Here is a 25,997-nt window from a genome sequence, read left to right as displayed (position 1 = left end):
CAGGTTCGTCGTTGAGTACACCATCGCAGGTGCTCCTGCCTGTGACGCAGTGTCAAGGGTAACCGCAGCCGTGGTCTCCGAGCTGATAGTCCAAGCTGCTGCAAACGTCGTCGAACTGTTCGTGCAGATGGTTGTTGTCTTGCAAACGTCGCCATCTGTTGACTCAGAGATCGAGACGTGGCTGCGCCATCCGTTACAGCCACGCGGATAAGATGCCTGTCATCTGGACTGCTAAGTGATACGAGGCCGTTGGGATCCAGCACGGCGTTCCGTATTACCCTCCTGAACCAACCGATTCCATATTCTGCTAACAGTCATTGGATCTCGACCAACGTGAGCAGCAATGTCGCGATACGATAAACCGCAATCGCGATTGGCTACAATCCGACCTTTATCAAAGTCGGGAACGTGATGGTACGCATTTCTCCTCCTTGCACAAGGCGTCACAACAACGTTTCACCAGGCAACGCCGGTCAACTGCTGTTTGTGTATGAGAAATCGGTTGGAAACTTTCCTCATGTCAGCACGTTGTAGGTGTCGCCACCGGCGCCAACCTTGTGTGAATGCTCTGAAAAGCTAGTCATTTGCATATCACAGCATCTTCTTCCTGTCGGTTAAATTTCACGTCTGCAGTACGTCATCTTCATGGTGCAGCGATTTTAATGGCCAGTAGTGTAGTTATCTTTGATTAGGTGTATCTGTTTTACCACACTTCCATTGTGTGAATCTACTTCAGTGTAAATTCACTGAAACAATTATCACGATAATTAGTCGTATTTTATACTTGATGTTGCCGAATTTGGCAGAAATGTATTTTCAACCAGTTGACGTACATTATCTCCCCTTGTGAACATGGGAGACAGTAGCGAAACACGTAGAAAACAAATAAAATTGTACAATTCTTTTTACAAAAAATTACTACTGTCAAATGTTTATCAACTGTAGATAGTGATATAAAGAAAGCTTTTTTTAAGCTGGTTCAGTTCTCTTTAGTACGAATTTTGTTTTGCATTTACGTTTTGGTTTCAGGTACGAAGGCAGGTACCTCAGCTCAAATTATCTACTATCTGTATGTAATTTTCTGGATACAGGTAACTTCGTGTAACAAAAATCCTCTTCAATCTGGGCTTAAATGGTACATATATGCCCTCGCCTCATCGACTTGTCTTAATTTTGTTCTGTCTCTCTGGTATATTTTTGTTTGGCATGTTGTCTGTATAAGAATTTTCCAGTCAATAGGAAACAGCATTAGTTTATTTAGCCGCTAAGCAAAATTCTTTGTTAACATCCAGTATTGATTTAAGTGTCGGGAAGTCATTTCTGAAAGTATTCGTATGGAGTGTAGCCATGTATGGAAGTGAAACATGGACGATAAATAGTTTGGACAAGAAGAGAATAGAAGCTTTCGAAATGTGGTGCTACAGAAGAATGCTGAAGATTAGATGGGTAGATCACATAACTAATGAGGAAGTATTGAATAGGATTGGGGAGAAGAGAAGTTTGTGGCACAACTTGACCAGAAGAAGGGATCGGTTGGTAGGACATGTTCTGAGGCATCAAGGGATCACCAATTTAGTATTGGAGGGCAGCGTGGAGGGTAAAAATCGTAGAGGGAGACCAAGAGATGAATACACTAAGCAGATTCAGAAGGATGTAGGTTGCAGTAAGTACTGGGAGATGAAAAAGCTTGCACAGGATAGAGTAGCATGGAGAGCTGCATCAAACCAGTCTCAGGACTGAAGACCACAACAACAACAAGCAAAATGAAACGTTGACAAAGACACCGCAACACAATAGGAAAAGGGTGATCATCATAATTCCATTTACATATTTACGGTAAAATCTGGAGCGCTCTATTATTTGATATTACTTAAGATAAAGTTACGGTTTTGATTACAATCGCTGTCACCAGGAACTGTAACACGTGGAACTTTGTGAGGAGAGGATTTCATAAAATTTAGTGTACATTCCTGTGTTCTTTTTACTTTAATATTTATGTTTATCGATTATCATGTAAAAACTGAATTATCTTTAGCAGCTTGTGTTTCGCTCTGTCTTAAATTAATTACTTTGCTGACAGGAACCTTTTTACTGGAAACTGGTTTACAAACGAGTCCCCTGTCTTTTAGGTTTATCTCTTCTTCGTGTCATCTTTTCATCTTTCCATCTTTCATTCTTCTCTCTGACACCTCCCCCCCCTTCCCCCCAAATCCCCTTCCAGATATAATTCTGATTTCCAGCATCAAGGAGACGTAGAACATCAGCAGTCATGTAATGCAGCTACTTATTGGCATCATTTGATGTCACTAGGTAATCACAACAGAAAATGCATTTTTCACTCATGTACTTAAGAAAACATTTTTCGGTAGTGGTTTTCAGATTGATTTTTGTATCAAGACGAAAGGAGAGGTGTGATCATTAGTAGCAGTTGTGTTCGTTCATAATCGATTTTACACTGCCATTAGTTTTGTAGGAGCACTAGTTTTGTTTGAACACTACATCATATCTTGTGAAATGTTTATCAAGAAATTCTGTCAACATTAATTTCACGGCGTACTTGTCTGACGGATATGATAGTACATTTTTGCGAGTGCCTGCGGCGTGATGTATCACCTACGGAGGTGGGGCAAACATTATCCTGTTCGCATTCATTTCCATATCATTCTTGCACAAAATAATCTAAGAAATATTGTTGGCACTTTGAGTGATTATAACGCAGACAGCGACAGCGTCTACATCTGGACTCCTACCGCCACCTCCACCCCCCCCCCCCCCCGCAATCACCGCTGCAGTTATTCTGACTTTACTTCCCCTCAAATTTGTTGTTAAAAAGTTTCCTAAGTTTCATTCTTCCTTTATGATGAATTCTGCGTAAATTTCAAGTTTATTTCCCTTTACTGATAATGCACGCAACATTTCTGTTGATTACTCTGCGCAACTAGTTCAATAAACTTACGAAATAGAAAACACAAAAGAAAATGTACTCCGTTCGAACGAATTTTCATCTTCTTTACACGAACAATACGAACCATTATGTGCATAAAGATGTCTGGCATGAATACGCAGATTTATGTACTTTTCAAGAAGAAGAAATATTATATGTATTGTATTAACGCTTTCGTAGTACTGGGAGAGCTAGGCATATATGTTTACACTTTCATCACAGAATCGAATTCTACGATCACAATGAACTTTTCGACATAGCGTCCTTAAATAACAAACTTATCTGTACAAACTGCTGATACTGAGTAAGTCTTTAGGGAGACCAAACAGCGAAATTAATCTGTCTGATATTCATCCCTCAGCACAGAAGCTATGTACCCAACCGCTTTGCATGCAAGTGTGAGAAAGTCTTTTAAAGGTTTGCGTAGCGTATATATGAGGCGGAACATGTGACCCACCCTGATATTCACCTAGTGGGATGTGGGAAGCCACCTAAAAACTACATCCAGTCTATCTGGCACACCCACCCGCCGTCGTTAATCAGCCGAGCGGACTCAATCCGGGCTGGCATAGCTCCTCCCTTCCTAGAAGTGGTAGCATTAACACTACACGCAAGTTAATTGACCCTAGAGATTTTTCTACCATAGCTATTAAGCAACTTTGCATGATGGAAGGGAACATATCCCCCTGTGCATTCTTCAGCTGCTGTTGCACTGAAATTGGGTTGCTTTTTGTACAAGTTATTTTTCTGACAATCCTTTAGCCATCTTTTTATTGGTTGATAGTTTGCATCGTGATGTCTTGCAGATAAAGCGCTGAATTTTGATTAAATATTTGGTTATTTGTATTTTCATTTCTTTTCACCATCGTGACTACGTCACTATACAGTTTTAAGCCAATCTTAGGCCTATACAAAACTCTGATAACTGAGGTGAACATTCTCAATATCAGAAGAAGTCGAGACGAATGAAAATTCAGCAACTCGAACGATGAGCACTTTGTTGTACCACAAATATCTGTACCGTCGTAATAAAAGATTGACGTGTTAAAAAATAGATGAATCGGTGGCTGATTCCATGGAAACTGATGAAACTTTCCACCAGTGCACTGATTGGGCTTATGTGAGAGGCGCTGCATATGAGTGGTGAGAAATAGGATGGCTAATTTTCACATGGATTCTCTTTATTAAATACAGGAGTTGGTTTTAGTTACCTTGGATAAGGGTTTTAACAAACATTTGTTGAATAAATGGGGGTACGTGGAGGTTACGTTACAGAAGCAGCCTATATTATTTCATACCATGTACACTCTAAGACAAAAAAGACGCACCACGAAGGAATTATCCGAATGCGATGAAAATCGGTAGACGTGATGCACATCGGCCGACAAACAAATGATTACAATATCAGAAAAATAGAATGGCTCATTCAGGAGAACGTGAGTCGCAAATGAAACAAGGAAGTCGTTGGCCTACCCGTGGCCCTCATTGAAGCAGTTATTTGACTTTGCATTGATTGTTAGAGTTGTAGGATGTCCTCCTAAGCGGTTTCGTGCAAAATTCTGTCCTGTCATCCTGTCAGATGTTTAAAATTCCGAGATGGTTGGAGGGCCCTGCCGATAATTCCCCAAACGTGGGTGGGATGGAAAATCGGTGACCTTTCTGGCCAGGATAGGATTTGGCAATCACGAAGACAAGTAATAGAAACTTTCGCCCTGTGCAGGCGCGAATTATCTTGCTGAAATATAAACGCAGGAACGCTTGCCATGAAGGGCAACAAAAGGGAGAGTAGAACATCGTCGACGTACCGCTGTACTGGAAGGGTGCCACTGATGAAAACGAAAGGGATCCTGGTATGAAAATAAATGGTACCCCAAGATCATCACGCCTTACGTCCTCGCAGGCCATCAGGTCTCACATCGAAGCGAGACTTATCACTGAAGACAATTCTATTCCAGTCAGTGACACTGCCTTGTGTACAGACGTTCCACACGGCACTGCGACACAAACTTTAACGTCGACGTACATAGATCCCAAAAACAGCTCCGCAGAGCATTCAGCGGTGTATGCCAGGAAATCTTTAACACTAACTGTGGCTGCGGAAGAAAATGTTATGATATTTCTGCAACAGTGCGTGGAACTTTTCAGCTGGAGAACCCATGTGATCTGATTCGTTTTCTCATAAAAGTTAAGTCAATTGTATTGAAGTTATTAAACCACAATAAATTGGTTGCTTTCTTAGATAATATAGCAGCCGATGTGGCCTATCTGGTAAATAACTTCTATGCAACATCTATAACAAATTGGCTTTTTACAGGAATCTGTTGGTCACTGTAACTGAATAGCGAACACTGAAATTCATTTACTCTCGGTGATACTTAATGTTGTACGCTTTTACAATAATTACAGAATGTGACGAGCCTGTACCAGCCGGAAATTTTAATGACCTTTATAGGCGAACCTTGTCATTTACTGAAAGGACCGCGTTCAGCCTTCCTTGTGACTTTGAATGATTATTTATTCGTACATGTTCGTTGTGAGCGTCCCTTTGATCGTTATTCTAAATCAGTTTTGTACAGTAGAGAGTCTAAATGTGTTGCAGTATTTGGATAGTGTTACTTACCTGCCAGGGTAGCCAAGAGCACTAATGTGCAGCATCCTAGACTCGGGTGGATTTCCCGGCCCCAGATCGTATCCACGTAGCGGATTAACGACAAGGGCCAGTGTGCTGGCCAGTCTGCATGTGGTTTTTAGGCGGTTTTCCTCATCCCACTAGATGAATACCGGGCTGGTCCCCACGTTCCGCCTCAGTTATACAACTCGCAGACATTTGGAAACGTTCGCACTATTCCATGGTTTATACTGGATGCAGACAGCTGGTGTACACTAATTCCCTCCCGGTGGGCTTAAGGTGGCAGCAGGAAGGGCATCTGGCCACCCTCAGCAACTAACACTGTCAAATCAATAGTAACACTGCCCGCCCCACGTGAAGCGGGATCAAGGCCCCAAGAAAGAAAGAAAATTAGTTTGGTGTTACCTCTGATGTATGTAATGACTTGAAACAACGCACTGTGTGTTTCGAAGGAACTATTTTCTCGCTGCTGGGTAACACCACAACATGTACAAAACTGTACTTTAGCATTAAAATTCTATTTACAGAATACAGACTGTGTCGTGGTTTTTTGATGTCCTGTGATTTCTTGGTGCGGCCGCGCGCATCGCGTGCTCGTTTCAGCAGCCTCTGCAGCGTAAATATGGGGTCACCCGCGCCCTAGAGAGCATCAGCAGAACATTTGTCACTGCTTCTGTGCCCAGGGTAATGGCAGACAAGACAAAAACGAATTAATGTTATTAGTTGCTAGTGAGGATTGATCTAAATCAATGGAGATCGATGAAAATGAGCACTGGGCAGGGATTCGAAACCGCGTTTTATGCTTATTAGGCCGATACGCCGACCACTGCCCCATCCGGACACAATTATCGTAGAACTGCACGGACCACCCTGAACGCCTCCCGTCAGACGTCAATGGTTTGAACACTAGTGCTAATGGCAAAATGACTCTCGTGTTTACTTTTATTTATATGTGTTTGACGATGCCGACGCTGATTTTGTGTTTAGCATTAGACGATGCCACTATTGCTCCAGTATATTAGGACATGCTTCTACAAAACACATCTGAAGATGATCAGTGCTGACTTAAACCGGTTGTCTATGAACTTAAGAATTTGTGACTACAGACGTGACGTGAAAGAATTTATCCATTTCTCAACTTATCCACGCAGTAACTTATCCTCATTACCCGCAGCATTTAGCCACTTCCCGTAACAGTTTGATCTTAGTGTACATCCGCAATGAGGCGATCAATGTTGGTCCTCGCCTTGATTATATCTGTGGTGTCTGATCTTTCGGACATGTCCAAAGGACAGATACAACGTTTATAATGCAGACAGTCTAGGAAAGACGGATTAGGTAAGCTAATCAGGTCGTTTTTAATTTACTGTTAGCCGAGTGAATGATCAGCATACATGGAAAAAGAGGACCTGCATGTACCATTATCGAAACGAAAATTACAGTCTCTAGCATCTTAGAAGATAGGTTACGAAAAGATGAACTTACTTTATAGCATTTGTAGACCTTTTGACAATGTTTACTGGAAAATGCTCTTTGAAATTTCGAAGATAGCACGACTAAAAGACAGGTAGGGAAAGGGTATTTACGAGTTGTACAGAAAGCACACGGCTATTTAAAGAGTCGACAGGCACCAAAACGAAGCAGTGATTGAGAAGGGAATGTGACTAGGTTATAGCCTATCGCCGATGTTATTCAATCTGTGCATTGAACAAGCAATGAAGGAAAACAACAGAAATGGAGAAGTAATTAAAGCTCACAGACAAGGAGCAAAAACTTTAAGGTTTGCCGACGGCATTGTATATCTTGGATGAGCTGTTGAACGTAACGGACAGTTTCTTGAAAGGAGTTTATATGACGAACATCAACAAAAGCACAGCAAAGATAATTTCATACAGACGAATTAAATAAGGTGATGCTGAGGCAATTGCATTAGGACCACGATAAACTTAAAGTAGCAGATGAGTTTTATTATTTTGGCAGCAAAGTAATTGATGATGGCCGAAGTAGAGAGGATATAAAAAGTAATGGCAACAAAAGACTTTCTAAAGAAGAGAAATTTGTTAACATCGAATGTAGATTTAGGTATTAGGAATTCTCGTCTGTAAGTATTTGTGTGATGTACAGCCTTTTATGAGAGTGACACATGGACGATAAATAGTTTAGACAAGAACAGAAGATTTTGAAACAAATAGAGCTTCGGAAGAATGCTGAAGATTGGATGGGTAGATCACGTAACTAATGAGGAGGTACTGAGTAGGTCTGGGGAGACGAGATATCTGTGGCAGAAGCTGAGTAGAAAATTGGATCGGTTGATAGGACGCATTGTGAGACATCAAAGGATCGCCAAATTAGTATTGAAGGGAAGCGTGGGTGATAAAAATCGTAGAGGAATACCAGTAGATGAATGCAGTACGCAGATACAGATGGATGTAATTGGGAGCAGTTATTCGGAGACGAAGAGGTTTTCACAGCATAGAGTAGCATGGGGAGCTGCATCAAACCGGTGTTCGGACTGTAGATCACAACAACAACAGTTAAGCCCTGCGATTGCGCTGTCAGCTCTTTGTAATATTGATTTGGTTTCTTAAAACATTGGAAAAACTCACACCTGCTAGTTCCTGGCGTATTAGAACATCAAAATTTGACTCTAAATTATCTTTAGTTTCTAAATAAGAGAATAGGACAGAATTACTGGGTCAGCTTTCGGACAGAGGTTTCTACTTTTTGAAAGACATCAGTACCATCAGTAACAACAAGAGACGCTTTGCTCTCTAAATCACTATTGACGAAACATTCAGTTCTGGAAATACAATTTGGTCAGGCTTTAAGATTTCTGTCAAACTCTGGAAATGGTAGCGGTGGCGTCTTGAGAGGCTTTAGTCAAATTCCTTCTCATCTTCTAGTTTGGCCGGACGGATAAGAAGTAGCTCTTGGGCTGCTGAAAGTAGTTGGAGCAGCAGCAGCATCATCAGCTGCAGCACTTCTGATTCCAAATGTCTTAGAAATATAAATAAGAACAGTTTACAAGATTCGCTTAAATATTTCTCGAAAGCAAAGTGATTAACAGTCTTTAATGATAAATTCAGGCCATACAGTAAAGAGAAAAGTGTCGCCACATAAAAACGTGCAATTCACTTGCGCTAGATTTATTCCCTGTCTGAAATCCTTGGAAATTTCGTATCCAAGGAAGATGAAAGAAGAAAGATCAGGGTTTAATGTCCCTTCGAGAACGACATCACTAGAGATAGAGCGCAAGCTGACATCCTTCTTTTGTATTTTTTGGTCTGTTACTGATGTGGAATGGAATAGGCTATGACTTTTCAGAGGAACAGTCTTGGAATTTTCATGGAGTGGTTTAGAAATTAGCGGAAAACGGACATCTGGTTGGATGGAGGTGGATTTGAACTACCGTCCCACAGAACGCGAGTCCAGCGTGCTGGCCACTGCCCCAGCTCTCTCGGCTTACGTCACCAGTTGTGATTGGTTTTCTTTGCCGCCAAGGCATTTCTTTCCCGCGTCTCCGTTAATGGTACTGGCAGTGGTTTTTTTTTCTCCATCGTCAACATTATATGTATTGACAGTTTCTCGTTTTACCTTACTGCCATTACATCTTATGCAAACCTTTGTTACATGCCAAAGCGATACCCACAACATATATTCGTAGCTAAATAGAAGTGACCTGCTTGAAAGCTTGCTACCTCCTCTTCACAGGCCTATGTCTCTAAAACAAACTAGCTAGTGGCGCACGTGAATAAAATAACAACCATTTATGAAAAGGATATATAATCAGAAAAAAATTACGTTTTGCTTTGCAGGAAGGTGTGACAGTGATGAAGCTAATCTAAACAAACACATTAAATGATTTCTAATTATCAGATTGATCTTCAGAGAATTTAAGTTTAATCTCTCAAATAGCAGACACTACTTTGACTGTCACTTAAAGAATATTTGAGACTCGGCGTAAACTGTGGGACGACTTGACGGATCGTCACTGAAGATAACTTGCTGGCTACTGTTGAGAACTGAGGCGTTGACTGTTGACGAAAGCTGCGCGCTAACTGAGTGGTTCCTGGAACTGAAGAGAACTGCAATAACTGGTGGAGTGCCAGTGTGCGACCCTTTAAATGATGCGCTCGGCGTATGAACATCATTCCGCGAAATTCACTGTCGAGTTACATTAAAGGATCCACCTGTCAAAAGCGAACCGCCTTTTTCAGCGTGGACGAATTCACCGGGCAAGAAGGGAGTCAGTGAGTTTGTGGAGGGTACTGAAAGAGATATGGAACCATGCTGACTCCAGCGTCGTGCCCAGTTGAAGTTAATAGAAGGTAACGAAAGAGATGTGGAGCTATGCTGACTTAAGAGCAGTGTCCATCTGTGCTAGGTTTCTCGGCTGAAGATCCATGGCCCGAAAAGATCGACCGTGATGTACACACAGATTCTCGATTTGGTTTAAATCGGCCAATTTGGTGACCACTGGAACTCAACCTGGTGCTTTTCAAACGACGAATATAGACTCCGAGCTGTGTGACACACTTCATTGTCCTGCTGGCAGATACCATCATACTAAGGAAAAAGAAACCGTATGCAGTGGTGTACATAGTCCCCAAGGATGGACGCATACTTTTGGTGATCCATTCACCGAGTGACGAAGTAACCCAGAAAATTTGACGAAAACATTCCCCAGAGCATAGCTCTTTGTTTGCTTTCCGACCTTTCACGCTGTACGCACTAATGGCCATTTGTTCGATGGAACATAAAACGTGATTCATTCGGAAAGCGTCCGCCTCGATAGCTGAGCTGTCAGCGCGACGGAATACCACGCAAAGTGGCCCGGGTTCGATTCCGGGCAGCGTCGAAGATTTTCTCCACTCAGTGACTGGGTGTTGTTTTGTCTTCATCATCTCCTCCCCATCGACGAACAAGCCGTTGAAGGGGCGTCAACTAAAAATACTTGCACCAGGCGACCGGTCCACCAGACGGGAGGCCCTAGCCACACGACAGTTCATTATACCCGGAAGGTCACCTGTATCCACTCATGTAAGTCCAGGTGCGGTACTGATGTGCAAAATCAGCCCTCGTCACCAGTGAACAGCAGTCTCCATGAGTGCGTGATCCAGGCACCTGCTGCGTAGGTCCATACACAGCAGCGTTCGCTGCACAATCGTTGCGGAGGCACTTGGTAGCCCCTTCATTCAAGTTGGCAGTCACTTACTCGACAGCTGCCCGTCTATTCGCCCATATAAAGTGTGTAAATTTGAACTTGACAAACGAGAATAACTAGAAAAATAAGCTTCACACGAAAAAATGTGTAGACTCCAAAGATGATTATTTTCGAGGGGGACATCTGCTAGTGCTAAAATTAGCCCACTACCACAGCCCCTGTGGGTGGGGCGAGAGGTAACTTTAAAATTTCAAATGTGAACCTTAATTCTTTACTGCAGAATCAGATTCTACATAAAAAACTGCGTACATTTTGTCTTAAATATTTATTTTGGTTCTTGGTGGGTGAGTTTTAATTCAATAAAATTTTTGTACTCATTTTTGCTTGGAAAATTGTTACAGATAAATAAAAATATTTGTTTACGTCGTAAATTTTGATTCATTAAAACTAAAACTCTCCCTCTCTCCACATAGGGTGGGGTTTGAAAGAGAGGAATTAGAGTTTTACAAATGTTGACCCAAACAAAACTTATCCGAATATGCACAAAAAATTAATAATTATGCCACCATTTGTAAAACTATAATTCATCTCTCTCAGACCCCACCCTATGGGGAGAAAGGGAGAGTTTTAGTTTTAGCGAATCAAAGTTTACGAAATAAATAAGTATTTTTTTACCTATGCGTAACCATTTTCCACGCAAGATGAAAACATGGATTTTCTCGAATTACAGTGCCAACTACCAAGAATCAAAACAAATACTTTAGACCAAATGTATGTAGTTTTTTATGTAGAATCTGATTCTGCAATAATAAATGGGGGTTCCCATTTAAAATTTTAAAGTTGACTCCCGCCCCTCCCCCAGGGGGCGGGCTGGCACACTAATTTTAGCACCAGCAGATGTCCCACTCGAAAATAATCAACTTTGGATTCTACACATTTTTTTCGTGTGAAGCTTAATTTTCGAGTTATTCTGGTTTGTGAACTTAAATTTTACATCCTGTATATCTCCGCAGCCATCGCTCACCCCTGCCGGATGGTGTGACCGAGTGGTTCTAGGCGCTACAGTCTGGAACCGCGCGACCGCTACGGTCGCAGGATAGAGTCCTGCCTCGGGCATGGATGTGTGTGAAGTCCTTACGTTAGTTAGGTTTAAGATGTTCTAAGTTCTAGGGGACTGATGACCTCAGCAGTCAAGTCCCATAGTGCTCAGAGCCATTTGAACCATTTGTACCATCGTTTACCCCAGTCATCTATGGCCCATGCGCACCACACTTGGCTAGTCGCCAGTTTTGTATAGCGCTATTTTGAGGTGCCCGAATAACTAATGGCAGCTTACTAATAAAATGGCTCTTAGCACTATGGGACTTAACTTCTAAGGTCATCAGTCCCCTAGACTTAGAAATTCTTAAACCTATCTAACCTAAAGACATCACACACATCCATGCCCGAGGCAGGATTCGAACCTGCGACCCTAGCAGCAGCGCGGCTCCGGACTGAAGCGCCTAGAACCGCTGGGCGACAACGGCCGGCCTGGCGGAGACACAGCAGCACTTTATACTGTTCTCAGTTTCATGAAATGTATGTGATACATCTGTTTATTATCTCATAGACAACACAATGTAACTTGTAGTAAAACAAAGTGGAAAACACAACTATGAAATTCTACAATAGGATGTTGTCAGCAAAACGTTGTTAGCAGAAGGTCATTCGACTCTCGATACTTGTTATCAGAATCACCATATCCTACTGAAACATCCTCACAAGGGGAAGATCGAATCCGACAGCTTTATTCGTTGTATAACATAATCTTCGCTATATCGTTTTCGAAGTAACTGAAGTAACTGAAATGGTTACAAAAGGGTGTCATACAGTTGCTCACAAACATATTAATATTTCCTTACTAACTACTAATCATGGTTCAAATGGCTCTAAGCACTATAGGACTTAACATCTGAGCTCATCAGTCCCCTAGAACATAGAACTACTTAAACCTAATTAACCTAAGGACATTACACACATCCATGCCCGAAGCAGGATTCGAACCTGCGACCGTAGCGGTCGCGCGGTTCCAGACTGGAGTGCCTAGAACCGCACGGCTACCCCGGCCGGCAACTGCTTATCATCATCATTAGCATATTTGCTCTTGTTTCCAAGAGACAGATGAAGTTCTATGGTTACGGTATATCAGGTTATCCATAACACTCATCGTGTAACCTAAATTGAATAACCGTGATTGGAGAAACAACAATGGGGATGACATGTTATTGTGAGTTAGCAAATTCAGTTGAACAGTAAAGGGATTATCAAAATTTGTAATTACTTAATTGACTAACCTTTAAAAAAATTATTAGTGCTCAATTAAAGCGATTCCTTGAAAATTTCTTTGTTAGTACTATGTTCTTTCCAACATTGTCAAGGTGGTTGATCTATATAAGGAGGAGATATTTTTCAGGTAATTGAGCCACATAGATCCCCATCCTCTATTAGGCCGACGAGTATTTCATGCATTTTTAAGCTCCACAGCTTTGGACGGGTAAAGAGAATTTCTGTAACAGCCACTTCCCTCTAGAAACACTGCATTTAGTTAAATAAACAAGGACGGTACGCCTGATATGTACTTAAATCGGCATATTGAAGGCTTTCTCATTAGACATTCTGTATTTTGCCCACCGTATTAGAGTACAAGCCTGCACGATTTCATTTGCTCTGCAAAGAGCTCAACCTGCTGGAAATTTCAGGCCCACAAAGAATGGGACGGTAGTGACATTTCCGCCCTTTTTCCCAGCACTGTACGCCCCTCTTCCGGCGGCGGAGGACATTTGCATTCAGATTACAGGCTGTTTCTGGTGAATGAGGCCCCGGACCGTGTCCAATCCTGTAGCCCGCTGCAGACTGCCACGGCGTAGTGCAGTCGCGGCCAGTGACACTGCTCTCTCCCACAGCGTTGCCACACTTACTCGCTGTGTGGCAACCCCGCTTTCCCTAGCTGTGACAGATATAAGACACAGAAAGAGTGCACATGCTGTGAGGAAATATGATTGACGAAACACATTTAATCTTCTTCGGCAGCAACTTCATCATAAGCTCAACACGGAAAGTTACTCTGCAAACCAAATTCGCTAGTTAGCATAATCAAAACCCATACATAAATAAAAAAAGTGTAGAACGTTAAAAAACAAACAGCAGTTAGAGTTAATTTTCAATCATTATGTGTTTGTTTAATTTGGAGAAAGGTCGACTATATAAATTGCTGATCAACATCTTTCACAGAATTATATTTTAGTAAAAGGAATTCATGAATACTGGATACCATATTAGTATAAAATTATGGAAGAGCTAATGCATTATAGTCCAGGCTGCACTCAACAGGTGAACATAGAAGTGTTATTACAAAGGACTCATACGCACTTGATGTCATTCTCTGCCATAAGGCGACTTGATGGTACTTCAACAATGTAATCTCTTTCCTCCTTGCAGATTCGCTTACACATACAATATGCAATCAAAAGTAGCCAGACATGTGGCTGAAAACGACTTACAAGCTCGTGGCGGTAATGCTGGATTTAAAAATGACAGTCGGTGAGGCCTGGCAATAAGTCGGGGTTCCAAAATATTCCAAAGGTGTTCCATAGGGTTCGGGTGAGGACTCTGTGCAAGGCAATAAATTACAGCGATGCTATTGTCGTGTAATCACTCCGCCAACGGCCGTGCCTTATGAACAGGTGCTCGATGTTGTTGAAAGAAACAATCGGCGTCTTCAACAGTGGGAAGCAATAAGGTGCTTAAAACATCAATGTAGGCCTCTTCTGTGATAGTGACACGCAAAACAACAAGGGGTGCAAGCCCCCTCCATGGAAAACACGACCACACCATAACATCACCGCCTCCGTATTTTACTGCTAGGACTACACACGCTGGCAGATGACGTTCACCTGGCATTTGGCATACCCACACCCTGCCATCGGATCACCACATTGTGTACCGTGTTTCATCATTCACCACAACGTTTTTACGCTGCTCAATCGTCAAACGTTTACGCTCCTTTTACCAAGCGAGGCGTCGTTTGGCATCTACCGGCGTGATGTGCGGCTTATGAGCAGCCGCTCGACCATGACATCCGTTTTCTCACCTCCCGCCTCACTGTCGTAGTACTTACAGTGGATCCTGATGCAGTTTGGAATTCCTGTGTGATGGTCTGGATAGATCTCTGCCTATCACACATTACGACTCTCTTCAGCTGTCCAACCTCTCCGTCAGTCAACAGACGAAATCGGCCTGTACGCTTTTGTGCTGTACGTGTCCCTTCACGTTTCCACTTTGTTATCACATCGGAAACAGTGGACCTAGGGATGGTTCGGAGTGTGGAAATCTCGCGTACAGATATATGACACAAGTGACGCTCAATCACCTGACCACGTTCGAAGTCCGTAAGTTTCGGGGAGCGACCCATTCTGCTCTCTAACGAAGTCTAATGACTACTGAGGTCGCTGATATGGAATACCTGACAGTAGGTGGGAGCACAATGCACGTAATATGAATAACGTTTGTTTTTGGGTTTGTCCGGATACTTTTGATCACGTATTGTACCAGTTCATTTCTTCTCTTGCTGTGGAATGTGAACTGCTGACGATTAATGATCTAAAACCTGGAAGAATAGCAAATAGTATTTTACTTATAGTATGAATTCAGTATAATACGAACAACGCATCATTAAATTAGTAGTGGTTTTCGGAAATATAGACTGCAAAATTTACTTCTCACCAGAGCCGTTAGCTCTAACCTGACGAGGAATGAAGACAAACAGTGACACCTATAATGCAACAGTACTGTGGCGTCATTTTTGAGCACCACAAAGACCTTCTACATATGGCTCGTGTCGTGATGAAGTGTCTGCATGATACTGAGGTACTCCAGTCGTCATGAAGGTCCCTCCCTAGACATGTCCTCGATGGAACATGTTTCGTACCAGCTCGGACGGCAGCTGCGTTCCCATTCCATAATGTGGATATCAAGTGTCTTATACAACGGTTGGGGACCGGCTTGCCCGAGGAGAAGGTACAGCGGCTTTACGATCGTCTATCTCAACAGATCAGCGCATGCATCCAGGCCACATGGAGTTCAGCCATGCAGTCTCATACTGCCAAGTGTTTTGAAACTTTGCTCGATATTATAATCACTGAATCATTAGAAACACTCCCAAACCGTGAAGTATTATTTAGGTTCTTCCTCCTCTACAGGATGCTTCACTTTTTTGTGAGACCATCTTTGTGTGCACAAAATGAAATTAGTTTGGATTATAAGAGTTGAAATCTGGAAAGATACGATACCTCCTCCACTTATTAACACAGTTTCGTGTATTGGGTGTCACGATAATCTGTGGTCGCCTACGAAAACCTTTGAGCTGCTCTCTGTATTAGGGTTCACCGTCGCGTAGAGACAATTTCGTCCCGAGCTGACAGGCTGTAAATTACTTTACTGACAAATATGTACACATTTTTATCTCCTTCCTTCGTTACCTGATACCTGTAAGTGTATTCACATGAATCTGTCAGCACTAAATGATTGCAGAGCTGCTTAGTTAAAAGTGTTTGTCTAATTTCGCAATGAAACGTTTATAAACATTTCATAATCAATCCACTACCAACGTCCAGTACTGCCAAAATAAAAATAACAACTGTTAGTGTAGAATGTTCTGTACTACAATATACCGACATCGTAGCCACTCACACCAAACTACAACCATTAGTCGCCGCACCTCATCTCCAACTGTCCAATTGCTTCAGTATCCTACTTACTCGTTTAAGGAGTATCATCGCATCGCCAATTCATGAGCTGATAGAATTGTCTCCCGGTATGCCAGTTCATAATTTCTTACTCAGCAACATTAATCCAGGCACTTCGTAAATTCATAGTTGGATTCGTGCTGGCGTAACGATCATAATAGTATATCGACCATACTGTTCACTATCGTAGCTACTATTTAAAATATTTAATTATAAACTTACCAAATAACACTGAATAATAATAATATAGAAAAGGTTCAAGAACAGTCATTAGAATGTGTGCGTCGCATTAACCCACTCTGCTAATTCAATTGGAGCAGTTGTTTTTTTGGTAATGTGCTCTGTTTTTCAAATACAATACTTGTTCAAATAACATAAATGGAATGACGAGAACTACACTATACCTGTTCAAACAACAGTAATATCTCAATATCTTACTCTAAATCCGTACTGCCATACTACCGGCTGTTGCTGTTTTTCAATAACGACCTTTAAAATGTCTGCCAACTTGTTGATGACAAATATTGTAATCGTTGGCTTCGGTTGATTTCCATAGTACTGGTGCTGAGGTCAGATGAAAGCACTCTTCAGTGGCGTTTATGCGCTGAACGGCCAAAGAAGATGGTACACTTCCCTAATTTCGTGAAGGGCCCCCATGAGCACGCAGAAGTGGCGCAGCACGACGAGGCATGGACTCGACTAATGTCTGAAATAGTGCTTGAGGGAACTGACACCATTAAACTCCAGGGATGTTCATAAATCCATGAGAGTACGGGGGTGGAGATCTCTGCTGAACAGCACGTTGCGAGGCGTCCCAGATATGCTCAATAATGTTCACGTCTGGCAATTTTGGTGGCCAGCGGAAGTGTTTAAACTCAGAAGAGTGCTCCTGGAGCCACTCTGTAACAATTCTGGACTTGTGGGGTCTTGCAGTGGCCGGCTAGAACTGTCAAAGTCCGTCGGAATGCACAATGGACGTGAATGGATGCAAGTGACCACACAGGATGCTTGCATACGCGTCATAAGTCAGAGTCGTATCTAGATGCACACACCCCACATCATTACAGACCCTCCACCAGTTTGAACAGTCCTCTACTGACATGCAGGATCCATGGATGCCTGAGGATGTCTCCACAACCGTACACGTTTATCCGCTCGATACAATTTGAAACGAGACTTGCCCGACCAGATAACGCTTCCAGTCATCAACAGTCCAATGTCGGTTTTGATGCGCCCAGGCGAGGCGTAAAGTTTTGTGTCTTGCAGTCATCAGGGATACACGAGTGATCCTTCGGCTCGAAAATCCCATATTGATGACGTTTAGTTCAATAGTTCACACGCTGGAAATTGTTCATGGCCCAATATTGAAATTAGCAGCAATTTTTGGACGAATTCTGGTTCTGTCACGCTGATCGATTCTCTTCAGTCGTCGTTGGTCCCGTTCTTGCAGGATCTTTTTCCGGTTTGACTCTTGATATTCACGGTACACTCGTGAAATGGTCGTACAGGAAAATTCCCATTTGATGGCTACCTGAGGGATGTTGTGTCCCATCGACCGTGCGCCGACTATAACACCACGTTCAAACTCACCTAAATCTTGATAACCCGCCATTGTAGCAGCAGTAACCGATCTAACAATTGCGGCAAACACTTTTTATCTTATATAGGCGCTGCCGACCACAACGCCATATTCTAGCTGTTTACGTATCTCTGTATTTGAATATGCGTATCTGTAAAAGTTTATTTGTCGCTTTAGTGTACGAGCTCAGATTCGTTTTTTGTAGCATTGTTGTATGAAGTTTGACTAATTTACAAAAATTCGCTAATTCGGCACACTTTTGCATGTATGCAGTATTGAAAATATGTTTTTTGATACACTAAGGACTGTTTTTGAATGAGCAGCAAATCTGTAGCTGCTTTCTGAATCCGATGATTCTTTCACACATGTGACACAGTAGTACGCACATTCTCTCCGATCGGGCTATACTAACGTGTAAAGTCACAGGATAAATGGAAATCCCCATGAAGTGAAAGTTGATGGTGATTTTACGTTCATGTTTCAGGTGTCGTGGATTAGGCGCAAGGATTACCACCTGCTGACCGTGGGTCTGGTGACGTACACAGGGGACGATAGGTACCAGGCCATCCACGTGCAGCACTCTGAGGTACGTTCATCATCCTCGGAACACAAAACTTCTGCTGTTTCTGTGTTTGTTTGGCGATATTCAGCATAAGAACATATCTCACTCGAATGTGAAATATTCTTTTAACACATAGTTATCCAATTTTTTTTTCAATTCCTTTCTAATACTTTACCATTAATGTCACTTGATGTGACAACGATTAGATGTACAAGTTCTGTCGAAAGTTATTTTTAGGCAAATATATAATGAAAATAAACTAATTTTTTGTAGGTAAACCTGAATATTTTGCTTAAATTGAAGATAAGTGGAAAGTTACGTGAGAACATATTGTAGCAGCCTCACCTGGTAGAATATATGACTGCAACCGTAGCGGAAAGCTCTGCATTTTTTTCGAGACTGTCTCAAAACTTTCTATGCGTCGTAGCTGTACAAACAAAATACAAATCTCTCCTAACTACCCATAATGTACAGTGAGACGTGACGGAAGAATTCAGGGGTTACATCACTATACTCCTTGAATGGATTCCTTAATAAAGTTGAGCACAATGCTTTTGATAATTTCTGGGCTTCGCTCTATTGTACGTCTGCCAAGTTCCTGGCATCCGACCAGCTGATTCAGGGTAATTGAGTTATTCGCTATTCCGTTACGGAAATGTGACTGTTGAAGCCAGTACAAAAGCCCGTCGTACTTTATTATCTGACCACCGAACACTGGTATCACTGTTTAGCAGCTTCAGTATCGTAAGTGAGGCGAAACACCGAATTATTTTGGAAGCTTTCTTTCAAGCCTTCGCTAATGACTAAAAGCTTTTCCAATTACTGTAAGAGATACCATGGACTTTGTGTTCGCATTCTGCGTTTATAACGAAGAGAAAAGGCCTCGAAATACATTCAGCGTAACTTGAGTACTAGTTTTGTTGTGACACTTTGCCCTGTGCTACGAATTCTGTTTCCACCTCGTGCTGCTGGTTCTAACTAATTGCTGAAGCACTTACACAGAAAATACATTCAGCATGAGAGCAATTGTAATGTTCAAAAACATATACAGAAAATTAGTTTCACGAGAGTAATGAGAATGACACAGTTTCAATAGAAATACGCCACAGCTTCGAAAGATATAACGCGGTTAATGATACATCGCTTTGGTACAGGGCATAAATACACCAATATATCCGATTCTGAAGCTGCAGTGTGCCATGCTAAAAATATAGGAGGGATATTCGGGAAGTAATTTCCGATCGGTCAAGAAATGTAAACCACTGTGTAAATCTAATAATGCATTGCATGTATGTGTTCGACAATTTCTCTAGTATCCCTGTCGGTTGCATGACTTCTCTCTTTCCAGTTCTGAGCGCATGGTGAGCACATAAAGATGCATAGAAAATAGTGTCTCCCGCCAAGTATGAGCTCCTGGTGAGAGATTTCGTCTGATATTATGCAGCCCACATTACAGAGCTGTCATACGGCTCCTACTTCGTGACAATTCTCGGTAGCAATGTGCTGGGGCAATGAAAATGCTCCTGCAGCGTTTTCGATGGGAAGTGTTTGATCACCCGCACTGCAGCCGGTAATTAGCTCCCTCTGTGTTTTGTTTCTGCTCACATTAACTACTGGCTACGAAGACAACATTTTAGCGCAGGCAACGAGCTATAGATGAACGAAGAGAATTGGCGGGAAGCACAGACGGGTGCCTTCTACGACGAGGATATTGGAAAGTTGGTATAACTGTGCGACAGATGTCCTAGCTGGTACGGCGACTATGTAGTGAAGTAGTTTGAAGGTAGATCCAACTGTCGCAAATAAAACATTTCTGTGTTTCAATGTAGTTTCCATTTCGCGACTGATCGGAAGTTACTATCTGGACAAGCCTTGTATGGTCTGTTTATACGTTAAATGTATAGCACTTTAATCGAAACAGTTGCGGTTACAATTATGTGGCAGTACCATATAAACGGTGAAAGACTTGTAAAAGTAACTGATCGCTATGAATAGCTTTATAATCGTTGCTGCCATTATGGACAGGAACTGACAGTATAGGAGGAAACGCATTTGTCCTTATTTAAGTCACACGTCGTTTCTATAAAGAGTATTTCGGTCTTCCGTACGGTGCATCCGCATTTAGGATGATTTGATGTCCTTCATATCCTCTTACATTGACTTCAGGTCTGCGCTTCCATTATTTATAACTTCTGCATTTCGTGTGTTTCTTATCTGTAATTAAAATTCTATAAAGAAACGGCTACTTGAGACTAAATATTCGGACATGTCTTAGCTATCCCAATATACTTTACTTCTCATGGCCCCTCCTCTTCTATTTGAAATACATGTACATTATATTTTCTTTTGAGTTATCAGTCTTCTAACTGGTTTGATGCAGCCAGCTACGAATTACTCTCCAGTGCCAACTTCTTCACCTCAGAGTAGCGCTTGCAACCTACGTCCACAATTATTTGCTGGATGTATTCCAATCTGTGTCTTCCTCTACAACTTCTTCCTTCTACAGCACTCGCCAGTATCATGGAAGTCATTCCCTGATATCTTAACAGATATATCATCCTGCCCCTTCTCCTTGTCAGTGTTTTGCGCATATCCCTTTCCATTCTGCGCAGAACTTTCTAATTCCTTACCTAATCAGTCCACTTAATTTTCAACCCTCGTCTGTAACACCACAGCTCATATGCCTCGATTCCCTTTAGTTCCGTTTTTCCCACAGTCCATATTTCACTAAAACACATTGCTGTGTTCCAAGAGTACATTATCAGGCATTTCTTCCTCAAACTATGTCTATGTTCGATACTAGAAGTGTTCTCTTGGCCAGGAATGCCCTTTCTCGCAGTGCCAGCCTGCTTTTGATGTCCTCCCTGCCCCGATCGTCATTGATTATTTTACTGCCTAGGTAGCAGAACTCCTTAACATCATCTACTTACAAGGGAACCCCCCCCCATCGCACCCCCCTCAGATTTAGTTATAAGTTGGCACAGTGGATAGGCCGTGAAAAACTGAACACAGATCAATCGAGAAAACAGGAAGATGTTGTGTGAAACTACGATATAATAAGCAAAATATAGAAACTGAGTAGTCCATGTGCAAGATATGCAACATCAAGGCTGATGTAAGCTCGGGAGCGCTGTGGTCCCGTGGTTAGCATGAGCAGGTGCGGAACGAGAAGTCCTTGGTTCAAGTCTTCCTTCCAGTGAAAAGTTTAATTTTTTATTTTCAGTTTATGTGACAAACTCTTATGTTTTCATCACTTTTTTGGGAGTGATTATCACATCCACAAGAAAACCGAAATCGGGTAAGGCAGAAGAATCTTTTTACCCATTCGCCAAGTGTACAAGTTAGGTGGGTCGGCAATATATTTCTGTCATGTGACGCACAAGCAGTCATCAGTGTCGTATAGAACATATCAGACGCGTTTTCCTGTGGAGGAATCGGTTGACCTACGACCTTGCGATAAAATGTTTTCGGTTCCCATTGGAGAGGCACGTCCTTTCGTCTACTAATCGCACAGTTTACCGGTGCGGTCGCAAAACACAAACACTAAACTTATTACAGTGAACAGAGACGTCAATGAACGAAAGGACAGATCATAACTTTGCGAAAATAAAGAAATTAAACTTTTCACTGGAGGGAAGACTTGAACCAAGGACCTTTCGATCCGCAGCTGCTCACGCTAACCACGGGACCACGGCGCTCCTGAGCTCCCAGAAGCCTTGGTGTTGCCTATCTTACGCATGGACTAATCAGTTGGTATATTTTGCTTATTTCTTCATAGTTCCACACAACTTCTTCCTGTTTTCTCGATTGATCTGTGTTCAGGTTTTCAAGGCCTATGCAGTGTGCCAACTTATATCTAAATCTGAGGGGGCTGCGTTGGGGAGATTCCCTTGGTAGTAGCCATCAGTCCCGAAGTTAAGTTTCTCGTTGTTACCATTTCTACGACTTCTCATTATTTTCAACTTTCTGCAATTTAATCTCAATCCGTCTTCTGTATTCATTTGGTTGTTCGCTCCATTCATCAGATCATGTAATTTCTCTTCACTTTCACTCAGGATAGCAATGTCACCAGCGAATATTGTCACTGATATCCTTTCACCCTTTATTTTAATCCCACTCCTGATCCATTGTTTTATTTCCATTGTTGCTTCTTTGATGTACAGACGGAACAATAGGGCGAAACACTACATCCCTGTCTCAAACGTTTTTTAATCCGATCACTTCGTTTTTAGTCGTCCACTTTTATTGTTCCCTCTTGACTCTTGTACAGATTTGATATCGCTCCCTTTAGCTTAACCGGGTTTTTTTTCAGAATCTCGAACATTTTGCACCATTTCCAATTGTGGAACGCTTTTTCCGAGTCAAAAATGCCTATGAAGGCGTCTTGATTTTTCTTTTGTCTTGCCTCCATTATCAAACGCAAAGTCAGCGTTGCCTCTCCGGTGCCTTTACTACTTGTAAAGCCAAACTGATCGTCACCTAATTCATCCTCAATCTTCTTTTCCATTTTTGTGTATACCATTCTTGTCAGAAACTCGGGTGCACGAGCTTTTAAGCTGATTGTGCGATAATTCAGGCACTTATCAGCTCTTGCAGTCTTCGGAATTTTGTAGATGATATTTTTCCGAAAGTCAGATGGTGTGTTGCCAGACTCATACATTCTGCACACCAACGTGAATAGTCGTTTTGTTATTTCCCCCAATGCTTTTCGGAAGTCTGAAGAAATGTTATCTATCTCTTCTGCCTTATTTGATGTTAAGCACTCCAAAGCTCTGTTAAATTTTTGTTCTCCTATATCTTCTAAATCGACTCCTTTATCTTCTCCTATCTCGCCAGACAAATCTTCCTCCTAATACAGGCCTTCAGTGCAATTTTTCCACCTGTCCCCTCTCTCCTCTGTACGTAACAGCAAAATCCCGTTGCACTCTTTATGTTACAACCCTTGCTTTTAATTTCACCGAAGGGCGTTTTGACTTCCCTATAAGCACACTCAGTTCTGCCGACAATCATTTCTTTTTCGATTTCTTCACATTTTTCCTGCAGTCATTTAGTCTTAGCTTTCCTGCACTTCCTATTTATTTCATTACTCAGAGACTTGTATTTCTGTATTCCTGAATTTGCCTGACCAATATTAGTATTTTCTTCTTTTATCAACAAGTTGAAGTATTTCGTTTGTTACCCATGGCTTTTTCGCAGTTATCTTCTTTGTACCTATGTTTTTCTTTCCAACTTCTGTGATTGCCCTTTTTAGAGATATCCAATCCTCTTCAACTTCACTGTTTACTGAGCTATTCCTTATTGCTGTATCTGTAGCCTTGGAGAACTTGTCAGGTATCTCGTTATTCCTTCGTAGTTCCGTTACCCACTTCTTTGCGTATCGATTCTTCCTGACTAATCCCTTAAACTTTAGTCCACTCTTGATCACTGCTAAATTGCGATATCTTCTCCTGGGTACACCTTACCGTCCAGTATCTGATTTCGGTACCTCTGTTTGACCATGATGTAATCTACCTAAAAATCTTTCCTTATCACCCGGCCTTTTTTTAGTATACCTCCACCTCTTGTGATTCTTGAACAGAGTATTCGCTATTACCAACTGAAATTTATTACAGAACTCAGTTAGCCTTTCTCCTCTCTCATTTCTTGTCCCAAACCCATATTCCCCTATAACCATTTCTTCTACTCCTTCTAATCCTCCATGAGTACTATATCTCCTTTTGCACTATATTACCCTTTCAACGTCCTCTGTCTTTTCGTATTCGGCGTGCGACGTCGGCACGTATACCGGAACTATCGTTGTTGGTGTTGGTTTGCCGTCGACTCTGATAAGAACAATCTTATCATGAACTGTTCACAGTAAAATACTCTCTGCCCTAAGTTCATATTTATAAAGAATCCTACTCCCGTTGTACCATTTTCTGCTGCTGTTGATCTCACCCTATACTCATCTGGCCAAAAATTCTTTTATTCTTTCCATTTCACTTCACTAACATTATTGTTAGTACATCCAGATTTATCCTTTGCGTTTCCCTTTTCAGGTTTTCTAGCTTCCCTACTATGTTCGTGCTTCTGGCACTCCACGCCCCTCACGGTCTGCTTCCCCTTGGGAGTCCATTCCCAGAGATCCCAATGGGGGACTATTCCGGAATCTTCTGCCAGTGGAGAGATCAGCATGACACTTTTTCAATTACAAGCCACATGTCCTGTGGAAACACATTATGTGTCTTTAATGCAGTGGTTTTCATTGCCCTCTGCATCTTCATGCTGTGGACCATTGCTCATTCTCCCACCTTTGGGGGCATTTTCTCACCTCAGGGACTAAAGTATGTCCTGAACCTAAGTCCGCTCCTCTGCCCTCTTGAATAAGGCCGTTGAAAGAATGAAGTTCACTTCTTATACCGTAAGTCTTCTGCCACCAGTGCTGACTGTTAACCCCAATGGCCATGATTAATAGTCAGTGTACAGAATTGGAAAATTTAAAAGTCCAGTTGTGCTGTTTCATTTTAAAATTTCCCCCATAATTGTCATGTTTATTTATTAATCACTGTATTTAAATACATAGTGTGACCATCTAGATGTGTGAAATTGAATTGAGTGTTTTAAAACTTTAAAAACGTGTCAGAAATTATTGTAACCACTTTCATCAACCTGTTCCTAAACACTATACTGCTTTCAACGTCCAATTTGATGCTTCATATTTAATAGCACACGTGTTTCATTGATTCAGAAGTCTTTTTATGTTCACCAAGATGTTAGTTTCTCTAGCGTCATTCTGAAATAATTTTTTTTTTCATTGATTATCATCATTAGTCCGAATTACCTTCTACATTTCCTTTCATTTCTCTGTCTATATCATTTGCGTAACTTAATGAATGTTATTCATTCCTATATAGCACTTACCAGGCGCTGAAGTGCAATTATTGGTATCCATTACGTTATGAATGTTGTGAGATGTCAAGTCCATATAAAAATTATATGCATTAGCCTACACATTTTCCCACTAAAACAATATACAATCCCTTAAGACGAGCAGAATTATTCATTCTTCACACACGGTACAAGTACAGATCAGTTACATGGCTTCAAGCAGAGTGACAACACTGTACAAACTGTTTTACTACCAATATTAAATTTAATTCTTCTGTATTCATTGTGAATTCAGTTACCATTGGATACTCATACAATATATCCAATGTCGTGACCGAGTGAGGTGGCGTAGTTGTTGTCACACTGGACTCGCATTCGGGAGCACGACAGTTGAAACCTGTGTCCGGCCATCCAGACGCAGATTTACCGCGATTTCCAGAAATCGCTCCAGGCAAATGCCAGGACGGTA

The 25,997-nt window shown here is 41.8% G+C and overlaps 1 protein-coding gene across 1 annotated transcript in view; it reads left to right on the top strand.

Annotated features, from left to right (window-relative positions):
* Positions 1 to 25,997, top strand: part of LOC124798573 (zwei Ig domain protein zig-8-like) — a 212,922-nt gene that overhangs the window by 56,794 nt on the left and 130,131 nt on the right. Inside the window, exon 2 of the mRNA XM_047262035.1 lies at positions 18,584 to 18,685. Coding sequence (XP_047117991.1) covers positions 18,584 to 18,685 — 102 coding nt within the window. The remainder of the gene's footprint in view (positions 1 to 18,583; positions 18,686 to 25,997) is intronic.

Source organism: Schistocerca piceifrons, chromosome 5 (genome assembly GCF_021461385.2).
Source record: "Schistocerca piceifrons isolate TAMUIC-IGC-003096 chromosome 5, iqSchPice1.1, whole genome shotgun sequence".
Lineage (NCBI taxonomy): Eukaryota > Metazoa > Arthropoda > Insecta > Orthoptera > Acrididae > Schistocerca > Schistocerca piceifrons.
This window is presented reverse-complemented; position numbering and strand designations above follow the sequence as displayed.